This window comes from Acanthamoeba castellanii (genome assembly GCF_000313135.1).
Source record: "Acanthamoeba castellanii str. Neff unplaced genomic scaffold scf7180000084760, whole genome shotgun sequence".
In the NCBI taxonomy this organism is placed as follows: Eukaryota; Discosea; order Longamoebia; family Acanthamoebidae; genus Acanthamoeba; species Acanthamoeba castellanii.
Window position 1 is genome coordinate 277618 of NW_004457406.1, and position 13741 is coordinate 291358.

Sequence of the window (13741 nt, forward strand, 5' to 3'; positions counted from 1 at the left end):
CATCGTCATCAGCACCGGCGCCGCCATCGTCACCATCACCACCGACCTCGGCCTCGGCCTCGGTGCTGACATGTGATGGCGTGGCATCGCCAGAGCCGGAGCGGCCGCCGGCCGGGGCGGGCGGGTGGTGGCCGCGGCCCAGGATGGCCTGCAGGTTGGTGCCGAGCCGGTGGGTGTCGATCCATCTGAGCCACTTGCCCCAGTGCTCGTCGGACTGCAGCGTACGTCGGTTGCCCACGACGAGCAGCCCGCGCCTGGCCCGCGTTAGCGCCACATTAAGCCTGACGAAGGAGCAAAAGAAAAAGGTGGTCAACGCGGGTCAGACAGCAGTCAACGACGGTCAAAGACACTGCCAAGTCAACTGCGAGTCAGTACCGGCGCCAGTCGCGCAGGAAGCCGACGTCGCCGCGGGAGTTGCTGCGCACGGCGGTGAAGATGATGACCTCCTTCTCACGGCCCTGGTAGCCGTCCACCGAGTTGATGTTGAGCTTGTGCCACTTTTCATTTTTGTTCATCCCTGCGGCAAAGATGATGACGTCAGCGTGTGCGGCCGTGTGCGTGTGCGGTAATCAGTGATGCGTGTGTGCATTGGTACCACCGCGCCTGGAGAAGAGGTCGGCGAGGTGCTTGACTTGGCCGTTGTAGGGCGTGATGACTCCGATGTCCTTCACGTCGCCGACGTCCGACCGCTGGTCGAACGCCGACACCAGCTGGAACACGGCCTCGCCCTCTGCCGAGTTGAACCACGAATAGCCGTCCGTACTAAAATGCACATAGCAATTCAGTATAGACACACGACACGACACGACACGACACGACACGACCAACGACACGACACGACACGACACGACACACACGCATACCTTTGTTTCTCGTAGCCGTCGACATTGACGAAGGCGATGGGGTTGCCTTCGCTGGGCCACGCGATGCCGGTGGGCGACGGGCGCTGGGCGGCTACGATGCCGTCCTTGATCTTGCCGCCGTAGAAGTGGACGCTTGGGAACTCGGAGATGATGGGATGCATCCGGTATTGGATCTCCAGCATGTAGGGCTCGATACCCATCGCGATCATACGCGCAAACAAGCTCTCCGACAGACCGCCTGCATCGTGCGTCATGTATCATGTGCGGTGTGCGTGTGTGTCGTGTGTGCCGTGTGTGCCGTGTGTGTCGTGTGTGTCGTGTGTGTCGTGTGTGTCGTGTGTGTCGTGAGCACTGTGGCGATGGAGTGTGGAAAGAGGGTAGCTAACCCTGCTGCGCTTCGGGCGAAGTGACTGTGGGCGGGAGCTGGTAGTGGTCGCCCAAAAGCACGACGTGCTGCGAGTTGTGCACCAGCGCACACAGCGAGGCCGGTTCGGTGGCTTGCGTCGATTCTGCCATCAACCAAACGTTTAGTTGGTGAGTATTGCGACCGCTCACACGTAAAGTGTGTGTGTTGGTGGTGGTGGTGGTGGTGGTGGTGGTGGTGGTGGTGGTGGTGGTGGTGGTGGTGGTGGTGGTGGGTTAGCGCACCATCAAGAATGACGATAGGGAAGGCACGTGAAGCGAGGAGGTCGTGACCAGCCCCGATGCACGTGGCACAGATCACATCGGCCTTGCCTGAATACAGATCGTGTTGCGCCGTCAGTCACCAACCATCATCAGCTCGCAGGCACAACGAATGGGTCATGGAAGACTTGGTACCGAGCACGTCGTTGTGAATATAGTCTTCGAGTCGTCGGATGTTCTGGTGCAGCGTCACACCCTCACGCTTTGCCGCCGCCCTGAACCAAAGAGACAACAGAAAAACTTGAGTTCGTGCACTACGCAACGCACACGACACACGACACACACGACACGACACACAACATAGGTACGGTACCGTTCCTCGGGGGTCTTGCCGTGGGACAGACCGGCGAGCTCCTGGCGCAGGGCGTCGAGCTTATTGTTGGCGGCATGCTCTTGCATGAGCGCCTCGAGCGACAGGTCGCGCAGTTCCTCCCGGATCTTGACCGGCCGACCCACGCGCACCGCGCGCACGCCCGAGTCGGCCAGGCCCTCGAGCAAGTTGTCAACGGCGACGTTGGTGTCGGCCGTACACAGAATGGGCGCATGTCCGCGGCACAGGTGGACGAGCAGCTTCATCAAGTGAATAGCCAGCGTCGTTTTGCCTATGAACACACGACACGACACGACACGATACACACACGACACATACACGACACACACACGACACACGACGCGCCTAAGAATGGTGCAATTAGATTGAGGGTTGCGCGAAAAATAGTGTACCGGTGCCGGGAGGGCCTTGGACGAGGGTGAGCTTGCGAGTGAGGATGGTGGTGATCACCTTCCGCTGGCTCTCGTTGAGCTTCCAGGCATCAAAATTCTTGGGGAAATTCTTGCGCGCGTACCGATCCGCCAATTCCTGAGGCGAGACACGAACAATAAGCGTGTGCGGTGGTGCGTGTGCGGTGGTGCTTGTGCGGTGGTGCGATGACGTGCGCTCATACCTTGGGCGGAGGCTGGGCAGCCCACGCCTTGGGGTCCTTGACGTTTCCCACAATCAGGTCCCGCAGCACTGTGCCGCCGGGGATGGGTTTCACTGAGTTTGCCAAGCAATGCATGATGGAGTGTCAGTCGAAGCGGCACAAATGGTGCAACCCAAGCGTACACCGACACACACACGACGCACGACGAGGGAAGGCCTACCGGTATCGGGCAGTTCAATATTGCGATTGCTGGTGAACTTGTTCAGCGCGTCAATCATGCGGTCGTGCGACACCCTGTTGGCGCCCTTGTCCAGGCGCTGTGTGTCCACCACCACCAGGGATGAGCTCACAACCCAGATTGCCCCCCAAGGCAGCACTGCATGTTGCGGTGATGAGGGTGTTGAGTGGTGAGTACCCAGGTGCCTTCAGACACGTTGGGCGGGTAGTCCTTGACGACCACCTGCAGCCGCGATTTGCTCTTGTCCAGCACCACGCCCTCCATCGGCTTCTCGCTCAGCGGATCCGTCCGCGTCATGAGTACCTGTCATAAGACACACACGACGCACACGACGCACACGACGCACACGACGCACACGGCACACATAACAACATACGACCGCATGAGGAATGCAGAAGAATGACGGGCGCGGGGTGCTACAGGGCATACATACCATGTCACCGTGCGCGAAGCGGTGGTAGGGCATAAAATCGGACCCAGCGGGTGCGAACTGGAGGATCTCCTCGCGGAAGAGGTGGCCCACCGGACGGGCGCAGAGATTGAAGATGGTCTGACCCTCCTTCTCCAGCCTTGCCTTGGACCACTTCGTGAGCCTTCACAGGTACACACGACACAACACGACCAACGACACGACACGACACACATGAAATGCCACACGCGCACGGTAAGTACAGTGCTTTGGATGATGACAAAGAGTGCGGGTTTGTAGTGGTACTTTTCTTCCACGCCTCGCAACTCCTCGCCGATCTCAAGACACAACAGTTTCGTGTATTTCTCCAGATACGCCTGCATTGTGTGCGCGTGCGGTGGTGTGTGTGTCGTGCGTGTCGTGCGTGCTTCTTTCAGCTAAGAGCACGAAAGAGTAATCAATCAGGATCAAGGGCGGGTGGAGCACCTTTTGCAGCTTGACCAGAGCACTGCTGACGATCGGTGGCGGACCAGCCGCCGACGAGGCCGAGCGCGGCTCGTTGCCGCTGCCGGTCCGCGGTCGCCCGCTGCCCGAGCCCGCCAGGTTCTCGAACAGACGCGAGAACGAAGACGCCGCCGATCCGCCGCTGCCGCGTCCGCCTCCGCGCGGCATCGAGGTTGCGCTGAGGCTCCGCTTGCGCCGCGGGCGCTGCAAGCGCGCGAGCTCGGCTGCTGACGCCGTCTGCGTTGATGACGCCACCGGTGGTGCTTGCGCAGATGAAGTGGATGATGATGAAGATGGTGGCAGAGTAAGGCCGCCCTCCCTGCTGTTGGTGCGGCCGAAGCGTTCGGGGTGTGCCGTCATGATGCCCCATGCCTCCCCGCGACCCCTCCCGCCACCACGGCTGTGTTGTGGTCTGCCTTCATCTCTATCTCCGGAGCGTGCATCGAAATCTCGCGATTGGGCTGGAGGGCCACCACCACGGGCTCGCCCGCCTCCTCGGCCTCCTCTTCGTACTCCACCCCGCCCTCGATCTCCCCCTCGCACGTTCGACATGTCCTCCGTTCTAGACCAAATCGATTTTGAACGATTTAAAAAAGAAAAAAGCGAATATTGAATGACCCACTAGAGAGGCGCACGTACCAGCTGGGTGGTCAACTGCCCCTCACGGCAAGAACGCGCTCCTCCAAGGCAATACTAGAACGAGAATCAGAAGAATGAATTCAATTGATTTTCCCCAATTAATGTTGGCCTGCGCAATTTCTTACTTTTTTCCTCATTGAAAATTGTCCAAGAAACAGAGAAAAGGTCAGAGAATTGTGTGATGGTCAGCAAAGGAGAAGGAGACAAGAAAAAAGATGTTGTGGAGAGAGGACGCAAGAGCGCTAAATGTGATCAACAGGGTTGGCATCGTACCCAATGATGTAGAGCCCGCCTGGTGGCTCTCTAAATGTAACCAGGAGGTGAAAAGGCGCCACTTAATGAAAGATGAACATACATATTGAGACTATTGCAATGATTTGATTTCTTCTTCCCCTTGCCTGCCCCACACATTGACAAAACCATCTTACAGTATGGTATCTATCAAAGGTCCACTCTCTTGTGAATTGCTTTTCATGCATTTTGCCCCCCAAAATAGCGTGGTAGAGCAGGCTGCCCACCTGAGTGTAGCCCAACTGCAGAACCCCATGGGTCCTGGACCAGGTCCACCTTGGAACCTCACACTTGTCAGCCAGACACCAGGTTGCCTGACTGTGCCATCTCCAAGTATGGTCTCTTGTCCTGGATTGTGTGCAGGGAGCTCCTGGTCAGGTCTGCTTGTTCATGTAATGGTGGTGTCCCCACAGTCCCCTATTAAAGACTGGAGGTTTGCTCACTCTGGATCACCATTCTCACTTTTGACCCTACCCCCACCATGCTACCCACGCCTACAGCCGAACAACATGAGCACCTTGAGCAGGAAATGTAGCAGGGAGGACAAGGGTAAGGAGCTGGATGAGGAGGAGCTGGAGCTGGAGCTGGAGGAGTGAGAGCATGAGGAGGGGGAAGTCGAGGAGGACGGCCGCCAGGCCAAGTGCAGCAAGCCTGGTTTTGTTGGGCTAGCCCTTCAAGCCATTGACAAGTACTGTATGATCTATTTTGAAGGGGTGAACGCTGACCAGGTGAGTGATGTTCTGGACGACCTCAAGGGCATTGATGTCTGCTACGAGGTTGGCCAGGTCATGCATGATGGCTTCACCAAGACCATGGCTGTTGTTCTCTCAGCCACTGAGACAGATCAAGTAACCCAAGCCTGCCAGCTCATTGAGCAGTGCTACAACAGTCCTGGCAAGTTCCACCCAGAGTGCACCTACAATGAGAAGGAGGTTGAGAAGGAAGTCCTCTCCACCCTAATTGACAAGGGAGGGGCCATGATCAACTTCAACGACTACTACTTCCAACTGTGGTGTGACTTCAGCCTCAAGCTGATCATTGTCAACATCAAGCTGGTCCTGCCGCAGGTGAAGCCAAGAGAGCTGAAGGAGCTGATTTGTAAGCTCTGTGAAGTAGAGCTGGTCAACATTGAGTTCATCTGCTGCAACAACACCTACCAGGGATTTGTCAAGGGCACTGTGGCCAGCAAGCAGGACCTCCTCACCATCCTTGAGCATGACAACGTTGAACTCTTCATTGGGTGCCCCAAGGTTCACTTCCACAGGAAGATGTCCCAGGAGGAGTTCAAAAAGGTAGTGCTACCCCTGTCTGTCCCTGCTCCTCCCTTGCTGGCAGTCCCTAACCACTGTGACCACTCTAGACTCACAACAGGCGTGAAAAGTCCCAAGCCAATGCTGCCAACTTCAGGGCCAACAAGGTGGTGCAAGATGCTGCCAGAAAGATTGAGCAAGCTAAGCAGGCCAGGGATATCAAGCAGCAGGAGGCCAGGGCCAGAGAGGTGGCCACAGCCATGCAGCACAGGATCCAGGAGCGCATGGCATGTGCAGCCCTCCATTGTCAGGACCCCTAGTTGGTGTTGGGTGCTTCTTCTCCTTTGTGCCCTGTGCTCATTAGTGCTGTTGTGTGGTGCCTACCATGACTATGTAGCAGAGAGACAGGTGCTAGGCCACTGTTTCCCTTCATCTCATAAACACTTTATCACCCCAGTGTATTTCATCTGCAGGTGTAGGGCAGGAAATGCCCTGTGAGTGGAGTGTGCACAAATTGGCCCCTGCAGCACAAGTGGGTTTTCCTCACCCTTTTGGTTTTACTAGTCTTCTTAGTCCCAGGAGCGCTTGCTGATGATGACATGGAAGCTGCCTCTCTGAGCATAACTGCTTTCCTCACCATTGTGTCCTTCAACATCTGGAAAAATTGGAAGCAGCTAGGAGACCTTGTTTCACACGCCAAGAAAAGGGAGTGGGGCTTCCTCTTGGTCCAAGAGGTCGGCCTTTGGGAAGAGGATAATGTCAGAGCTATCCTGGATGTTGCCAAAAAAGAAGCTTCTCAGTTTTCTGGAACCTCAAGTCCAAAATTAGGGCTAGGTCAATTGCAGAGGACAAGATTGTCAGTGAGTCCTTCTGGCGCTTCCCAGAACTGTCAGACTGTAGGAAGAGGCTCCAGTACTGTGCACAGTGTAAGTGGAGTGTCAGGGTCAAGGCGAGTGGTGGGCTTCTGGTTGCCATTGACAATCAGTTTCTTCACCATGTCCAGGTCCAGCATGTTACCAAGCCAAATGGAAGCCATAGTTACCAGCTGCAACAGATCACAATCCAGAGGCTGGAAGGCAACATCTCTGTCTACAACATATATGGCCCCTCTGGTAAGAAAACCCACAATGATGACTTCATCAACAAGCATATTGGCCCACTTGTCGTGGCTCCTGGCAGGTGCCCACTGGTCCTTGTGGGGGACTGGAATATCACTCCCACGGATGGTGAGAAGTGGACCAATTGTGGCTGTGCAAGGGCTAGTGACAGGGGACAGGTGGTTTGGGAAATTATTGAGATGTGCAGGGTCTCTGACATCCATCAGCAACTGCACCCAGAGTGTAGCAAGCACACTTTCCGGCAGATATCTCAGCCAGCACTGGGAGATCCCAGTCAGGCTGTTTGGATCACGACCTCTAGAATAGACTACTTCCTTACTAATAAATATGCCACTTGTCTGGTGGTGAGCATGGCTGTTCTTGACCCCCTGATTGAGTTGGACCACTCACCTGTGGAGCTTGTGTTGTGCATGGCCTGTAACGGGTGCTCCACAATAGCAAGGCCCATGGGTTCTAGCTTTCCCATGTTTCTTCTTCAAAAGGAGGAGTTCAAAGTGGCCTTCCATTGGAACCTAGAGGAGCGGTGCACAGGGGAGTGGGAAAGTGCACTTCAAGAGCAAGGCCATGTGGACTGCCCAGCAATGGCTGCCGCTCTCAATGAGACCATCAGGGGTGTGGCAGTGCAGACATTTGCTAAAAGAGGGCAGGGTAGGCCCAGAAGACCAGGCAACAATAAAAAAATGGGATTGTTGAAAAGGAAGCGTAAGGCGGTCTGCAAGGCTGCCAACTCCCTCTTGGTGTCCTTGCGCTGTAAAGAGGCTCTGGTCATCAGCAGCAAGGTGCGCAAGGTGGCAGAAGCCAGTGGAGTGAGCATCCCACTCATTTTCAATGAAGAGTCCATTCATGCAGCGTTGCACAAGCTAATGTCCATTAAAAAGGCCATCACCAAGTCCATCAGGGCTGGTTTTTACACTGCCCAAAGGCGGGACATAGGAAGATACACAAGTGCACTCATTAAGGCAGGTTACTCTGATTCAAAGTCCTTCTGGACAAAGCTCATGGGCAGAGACCATAGGCCACATGTGTTCCATGAGGTCAAAGTAGGAGATGGGGAGTACAGCACTGATGCTAGCACAGTAAAAGAGGTTTTCACCAAATGGTGGGGGGCACAGTTTGCTACAGTCCCAGACAAGATGGGTCCAAAACCATGGACAGAGTTCATGGTGCAGGTGGAAGATAATGACAACGCCAAACTGGTACAGCCTGTCACTGAAGCTGATGTTGCAGACATGATTGGAGAGTTCAAGGACACCACACCAGGCACAGACAGGATCACTGCCAGAATCCTTAAAGAGCTCCCACCTTTTTACATCTCTTGCCTCACACAGGTGTTCAACCATTGCTTGGAAGGTGGGGAGCTGCCAGAGGAGTGGAAAGAAGCTGCTATCACCTTGCTGCCTAAGGAGGGAGACCTAGGAGACCCTGGTAACTACCAACCTATTGCTCTTCTGCAAGTGGAGTATAAGGTTTTCATGGCTATTCTCACCAGAAGGCTCTACAAAGCCTTTGACCACAATATACTGAGCAGCCTGCAGAGTGGCTTTTGGCCAAGGAGGTCCACCCAAGACTGCATCAGAGCCCTTGTGGACAGAGTGGAGGATGCAGCTCAGCATAAAAAAGAGCTACATGTTGTGTATGTTGACATGAAAAAGGCATACAACAGTGTCTCACACTCTGCGCTGTTGCAGGTCCTGCGGGACTACAGTGTCAACCCACAATTCGTGGGGCTTGTTGCAAATCTGTACCAGGGGTGCCAGGTCAAACTCAAGATAAATGGCACTCTTACCGACAGCATCCTGTACGAGCGGGGGGTTCGCCAGGGTGATGGGCTTTCGCCACTCCTCTTTGTCATTTTCCTCAACCCCATGATCCAGTGGATCGAAAAGGACAGATCCAAGGGGTACATGTTTGCATCTGGGTTCCTGCTGCCCCTCTTGGCATACTGCGATGACATTGCCCTACTGGGCAGGGACTTTGCTGACATCAGCGCCACATTTGGGATGCTTGCTCAGTACTATGAGTACTATAACCTGGATATCAACCAGGCAAAGTCGGGCTACACCAACAACAGTGGTAGGGGGGACTACAACCTGTGGTGGAACGGCATCGCCATTGCTAAGCTAGAAGCTCATGAGCACTACAAGTATCTTGGCGTGTGGATCAGCCTGTCCTTAAGCTGGGCAAAGCACATTATGGTTACTGAACAGAAGGTCCAGGCCATGCTCGCTGTTCTTAAGCAGAAGCGCATCATGCCGGACCAAATAGTGGCGGTCCTCAATGCGGCTGTTGTTGCAGTAGTTGCCTACAGCATGTCGGTGGTCCAATTCCCGACGGAGTGGCTGGACAAAATGGACGTGCTAGTGGCGAAGCTTGTCCGCACACGTATGGGGCTGTCAGCCAGGTACGATCTAGAACCCTTTTTCATCAGCGCTGGCAAGGGCGGCTTGGGTTTGCATAGCCTCAAGGGCCTGTTGAAAGCGCATCAAAGGGAATCCACCACCCGCGCCATCAATGGTGGGACCATAGCGGCAGACACCATCCTGGCAAGTATGGCTAGGACAGGGGACAGCCGCAACACTCTGCACATGTGGCGACTTGGACTTAAAGAAATAGGTATTGACCCATGGATCCGTCTGGCGGACCCAAACTACATACATGTAGGCTGCGTGCACAACAACCTAACCTGGCCAGCCCTGTACAAGGCCGGAGTCTTCAAGTGGGCGGAAGTCTTGGGCGCAAACGAGGCTGAGCGAATGGAGTGGATTGCCTGTAAAATTGCGCCGCAGGTACCCAAGCGGGACGACCTCATTGAACTGGAACAAGTGCGTAGCAGGGCGGTCGCCATCCCCAGCAGAGGGGTTGCCGGGATGCTCAAGGCCCTGTCCCCCTACCGCATCACCGAAGATGACTGGTGCTTCCTCCACAAAAATGAGGCCACCAACACCCTCAGGGTCTGGACGGACGGGGGTCATGTGAAGGGATGCACCACAGCGGGAGTGTATGTGGGGGAGCAGTTCAAGGACAGTGTCATGATCGTCAGGGGAGGGTCCTCGTTCATTGGGGAGCTTGTTGGAGTTCTGGTCGCCCTCGAGAGATGCCCCCGGTCCTGTAACCTGGAAATAGTGATTGACTGCACTAGCGCGATTGCAGCCTTCTCTGGGTTCGAGGGCTGGGGCATGGGCAGGCAGATGCGCACCGAAGGCAGGGGAGTCGTCAAGCGCATCATCCAGCTGGTCCAGGAGCGCAGGACGAAGGGCCTTGGCGTCACGTTCACATACGTCCCCAGTCACATACCCGAGAAAAGAGCGAGAGCTAGGGAGGAAGGACCAGAAGCGCTGGCCAGTTGGGAAGCCAAGCTGGCAGCCCTCGCAGAGATGCACGGGGATGATTGGGGCACATTAGTCAAAGGTAACGAGGCCGCGGACGCCCTGGCGACCCTCGCGCGCACCAGCCACACCGCCACGTACAACCGGTGTGTGTTAACATCTTTGGACGCGGTGGCGCTGCTCAGCATTGACGGTTCCCTAGTGGAAAAGGGGCTGAGGTGGCAATCGCTGGAAGCAGAGGCAGACGTCAAGTTCCGTCGGCAGGCTAGCCGAGTGTCCAGAGGCGAGTACCTCAGAGACTCACTCACGGACTTCGGTAAGTCGGGAGTGCCCAGCAGCCACGGCAACAAGCTTGTTAAAAAATGGGCCCACTCCGCCAGATTCAAGTCGCAGACACCCAACGCCGAAAAAATGCACTTCTACTGGGAAAGGGACGCTAACAATGCCGACGTCTGGTATGCCAGGGATAATGGAGAAGATGCTGCTCGGCCTAGGGACTGGCTTATCAAGAAGGCCGTCCACAGCACCTCCGAATGCCCCCTCTGCACGAGCAGCACACCGTGCGGCACGGACACCATGCTGGTGGTGCACAAGCCGGAAGAGGGCAAGAAGGAGATGCACGATCACGTGTACACTACCTGCGCAGCCACACGGGGTATCCGGCTTAGGAGGGACGAGGAAGTGCTACAGATCATCAGTAGCAGTGTGTGCAAGCCGATGGTGTCGATAAAGGACCTGCCGCTCTGGTTCTCAACTGAAACCAACGCGACAGCCAAGGGGCAGTCCGAAGCCACGCGCAAGCTGAGGGAGTACAACGTTAAGATGGGGGCACTTGCTTTTTGCCCTACAGTCCTGCCGCAGGCGTTAAGGGACCTGGGGATCCCCTCCAAAAAGGTGGACCCGGTAGTGCAGGATATTCTGCTGTGCATCGCGGCAGCGGCCAAAGAAATGTGGGACCTTAGAAAGGCCCGCATACAAGAAATAAGACGTAATTTTGCTAACGATAGGGGAATAACGTAGCCCCCTCTCTCCGCCTTCTCCGGACGCAGGAAAGGGGCTGTCGCTCTCGTCCCGTTCAACGGGTCTCTTTCCTGTCCGCAGCAACTACTACTACTACTGCAAAGGAGAAGGAGACCAGAAGAAGTGGTCATGTTTCATTCATTTGTCCAGCTTCTCCTTGCCTTTGCTTCTGCTATCCTCCTCTGCTTCCTCCTCTTCTTCGTCCTCGTTGGTGTCGTCACCATCGTTCCTAAGGCGGTGGTGGCCCAGCGGCTCAGCCCTCCCCTCGCCGTCATCGTCTGCTTCCGCACCAGTCGCGTCACCACTGCCCGCTGCGGCCGCTGCCGGCTCGTCATCATCAGCAGCGGTCCGGATGGGAATGCCCACGGACCGCAGGAACGCGACCCACTCCCAGCCCAGCGGCGTGTAGGTCGGGTCAACAACCTCGCTCACTGGGCCATGGCCGTCCACCCGGCACTGCCCGGGATCGGCGCCCCCTGGGTAATGTACCAGTGGTCGGTGGTTCAGTTAGCATTAACAAAATAATGATGAGAATAACGATAGTAATAATTAACAAAGCATAACACAGCATAACAACAAACAATAACAAACAACAAACAACAACGTACTCTCAATGAGGGCAACGACGGCCCGTCTCATTCGGTGGAAATGCGGTGCATTGTAGGGCCAATTCTGGTTGACGGCCCGATACAAGAATGTCTCGCCCCGCTCGTTCCTTGCGTTGATATCGGCGCCGCGCGACAACTGCGATTGCATTAGAGAATAGCTCTATCTTAGTTATGGCATGGAGCCTCCTTGACGTCAGGCAATCAATCTCCGATGCATCGGAGATTACGCACCAGGAAATCAAAGGTCTCGTCGGGCTCGCAGGGCAGATAGAACAAGGCCTGACTTTGGTTGTAGCCCGCCAAGCGATGCACATCGGCTCCTCTCTGTATTCCATATTTATTTATTGATTGATTTATTTGTTATTCGCGAGCACCAAAATGCACCGTGTAATAATAATAATAATAATACAAAATAATAAAATGTAAAGGTACCTCGAGAAGAAGTTCGACTACACGCCGCCTGTCGGCATCGCTGTTATGGTAGGAATGGCCACACAGGGCCATGTGCAACGGCAGGTTTGGCGTTGTGCCGGTGACGCTGGGGTCGCTGGCGTTGGGGTCGACGCCCCAGTCCAGCAGGGCCAAGACCAGATCGTAGTGGTGCGCTTTGGCTGCTGCCGTGAGCAAGGGGGTACCGATTCCTACAGAGAGAGGTGGCGTTATGTGAGACCATCATCATGGCACACGAGCATGCGGAGGGGGAGAGAGATTGTCATCGCGTACGCGGGTCTTTTATGTCGATGCCACGCTCGACAAACAGGTTGACGAGATCACGGTCGTAGCTTGACTGGTAGTACGAACGGGCGATGAGGCGTTCCAGGCCCTGTACACATGAAAGCGCGTAAACAAAATCTGGCACACAGCACAGCATAGGAAAAGGCGCCGGCGTTGGGACGAACCAAGACCGGATCCTTGGAGTGGGCATCAGCTCCGGCATCAATCAGACGCTTGCACATCGCCACCAGCTCGGCTGAACACTCATTCTAGATCATGAGGAATTTCAGAGCCTGCCGCGTCGTGTCGTGCCACCGTGTGTCGTGTGTGGCGTGTGTGCTGCGTGCTGCGTGTCACATGGATCCAAGTGATCAAGTGGCGTACGGTGATGGCGTAGTGGAGCACGCCTTGGCCCTCCTCATCAACGGCCTTGGCGTCGGCTCCGCGCGCGAGAAGGAATTCGATGAATCCCGCATTCTTGGGCACCGCGCGCGCCGCAAAGTGAAGCGGGATGCGGCCGGCGGCGTCCGTCAGATTGATGTCGAGGCCCAGCTCGATAAACAGGGACACGAGGGCCTCAGAGCGGTTAGAGGCCGCCAGGTGCAGCGGCGAGGCTGGCACCTGCTGAACAGAACACCCAACCGAAGACGACGCACGTCAGCGGGCGTGTGTGGTGAGCGAGATTGACGACAGCGAAGTGGCTCACCTTCTTGGACTTGGCCTCGGCCGCGGTGAACAGGATCTGAGCGCCGTGCTCCACCAGCATGCGCACGGCCGGCGCGCACCCGGCCAGCGTGGCCAGGTGCAGCGCCGTTTGCTTCGACCCGTTCAATGCGTTCTTCTCTGTAGGAAGTGCACACACAACACAAACATCGACATAAGCACCAAATAAAGATAATAAATAAAAATAAATAAATAAAAGGAGATAATAAAGGCCGGTACCGGCGCCTTGATTGAGGAGAAAAGCCACCATCGCGCAGTGCCCGTTTTCCGCCGCAAAGTGGAGCGCCGTATTGCCGGTCCGCGACTCCACCGCGTTGATCAGCTCCCGCGCCTTCTCCGGCCCGCCGGCCTTCTCCATGAGCACCTCCATGATCTGTCATTGCGCAGAATTAAACACAAATAAATGATAATAAATACAAATACATATATAT

General features: G+C 55.6%; 4 protein-coding genes across 4 annotated transcripts in view; 2 read left to right on the forward strand and 2 right to left on the reverse strand.

The window, feature by feature from the left end:
• Positions 1-3981, reverse strand: part of ACA1_224920 (uncharacterized protein) — a gene marked incomplete at both ends in the record, with an annotated part of 6442 nt that extends 2461 nt beyond the window's left edge. The window contains 15 exons of the mRNA XM_004338056.1: positions 16-281; positions 376-517; positions 596-762; positions 864-1101; positions 1250-1372; positions 1512-1598; positions 1683-1762; positions 1861-2149; positions 2271-2406; positions 2492-2583; positions 2691-2787; positions 2886-3011; positions 3142-3301; positions 3424-3494; positions 3604-3981. Of these exons, the coding sequence (XP_004338104.1) occupies positions 16-281; positions 376-517; positions 596-762; positions 864-1101; positions 1250-1372; positions 1512-1598; positions 1683-1762; positions 1861-2149; positions 2271-2406; positions 2492-2583; positions 2691-2787; positions 2886-3011; positions 3142-3301; positions 3424-3494; positions 3604-3981 (2452 nt within the window). The remainder of the gene's footprint in view (positions 1-15; positions 282-375; positions 518-595; positions 763-863; positions 1102-1249; positions 1373-1511; positions 1599-1682; positions 1763-1860; positions 2150-2270; positions 2407-2491; positions 2584-2690; positions 2788-2885; positions 3012-3141; positions 3302-3423; positions 3495-3603) is intronic.
• A 1265-nt stretch (positions 3982-5246) lies between these two features.
• ACA1_224930 (uncharacterized protein) lies at positions 5247-6121 on the forward strand (the record flags this gene model as incomplete). The annotated part of the gene is made up of 2 exons (XM_004338057.1): positions 5247-5857; positions 5923-6121. 2 exons carry the CDS (start codon positions 5247-5249, stop codon positions 6119-6121), a joined length of 810 nt encoding a protein of 269 aa, XP_004338105.1.
• A 2663-nt stretch (positions 6122-8784) lies between these two features.
• ACA1_224940 (uncharacterized protein) lies at positions 8785-11265 on the forward strand (the record flags this gene model as incomplete). Its single annotated transcript, XM_004338058.1, is given in 4 exon segments — positions 8785-9320; positions 9348-9466; positions 9482-9576; positions 9706-11265. 4 exon segments carry the CDS (start codon positions 8785-8787, stop codon positions 11263-11265), a joined length of 2310 nt encoding a protein of 769 aa, XP_004338106.1.
• Positions 11266-11403: 138 nt separating this feature from the next.
• Positions 11404-13741, reverse strand: part of ACA1_224950 (Fbox domain containing protein) — a gene marked incomplete at both ends in the record, with an annotated part of 3192 nt that continues 854 nt past the window's right edge. Inside the window, 9 exons of the mRNA XM_004338059.1 lie at positions 11404-11741; positions 11874-12009; positions 12105-12197; positions 12306-12484; positions 12597-12696; positions 12773-12856; positions 12972-13208; positions 13294-13430; positions 13530-13683. Coding sequence (XP_004338107.1) covers positions 11404-11741; positions 11874-12009; positions 12105-12197; positions 12306-12484; positions 12597-12696; positions 12773-12856; positions 12972-13208; positions 13294-13430; positions 13530-13683 — 1458 coding nt within the window. The remainder of the gene's footprint in view (positions 11742-11873; positions 12010-12104; positions 12198-12305; positions 12485-12596; positions 12697-12772; positions 12857-12971; positions 13209-13293; positions 13431-13529; positions 13684-13741) is intronic.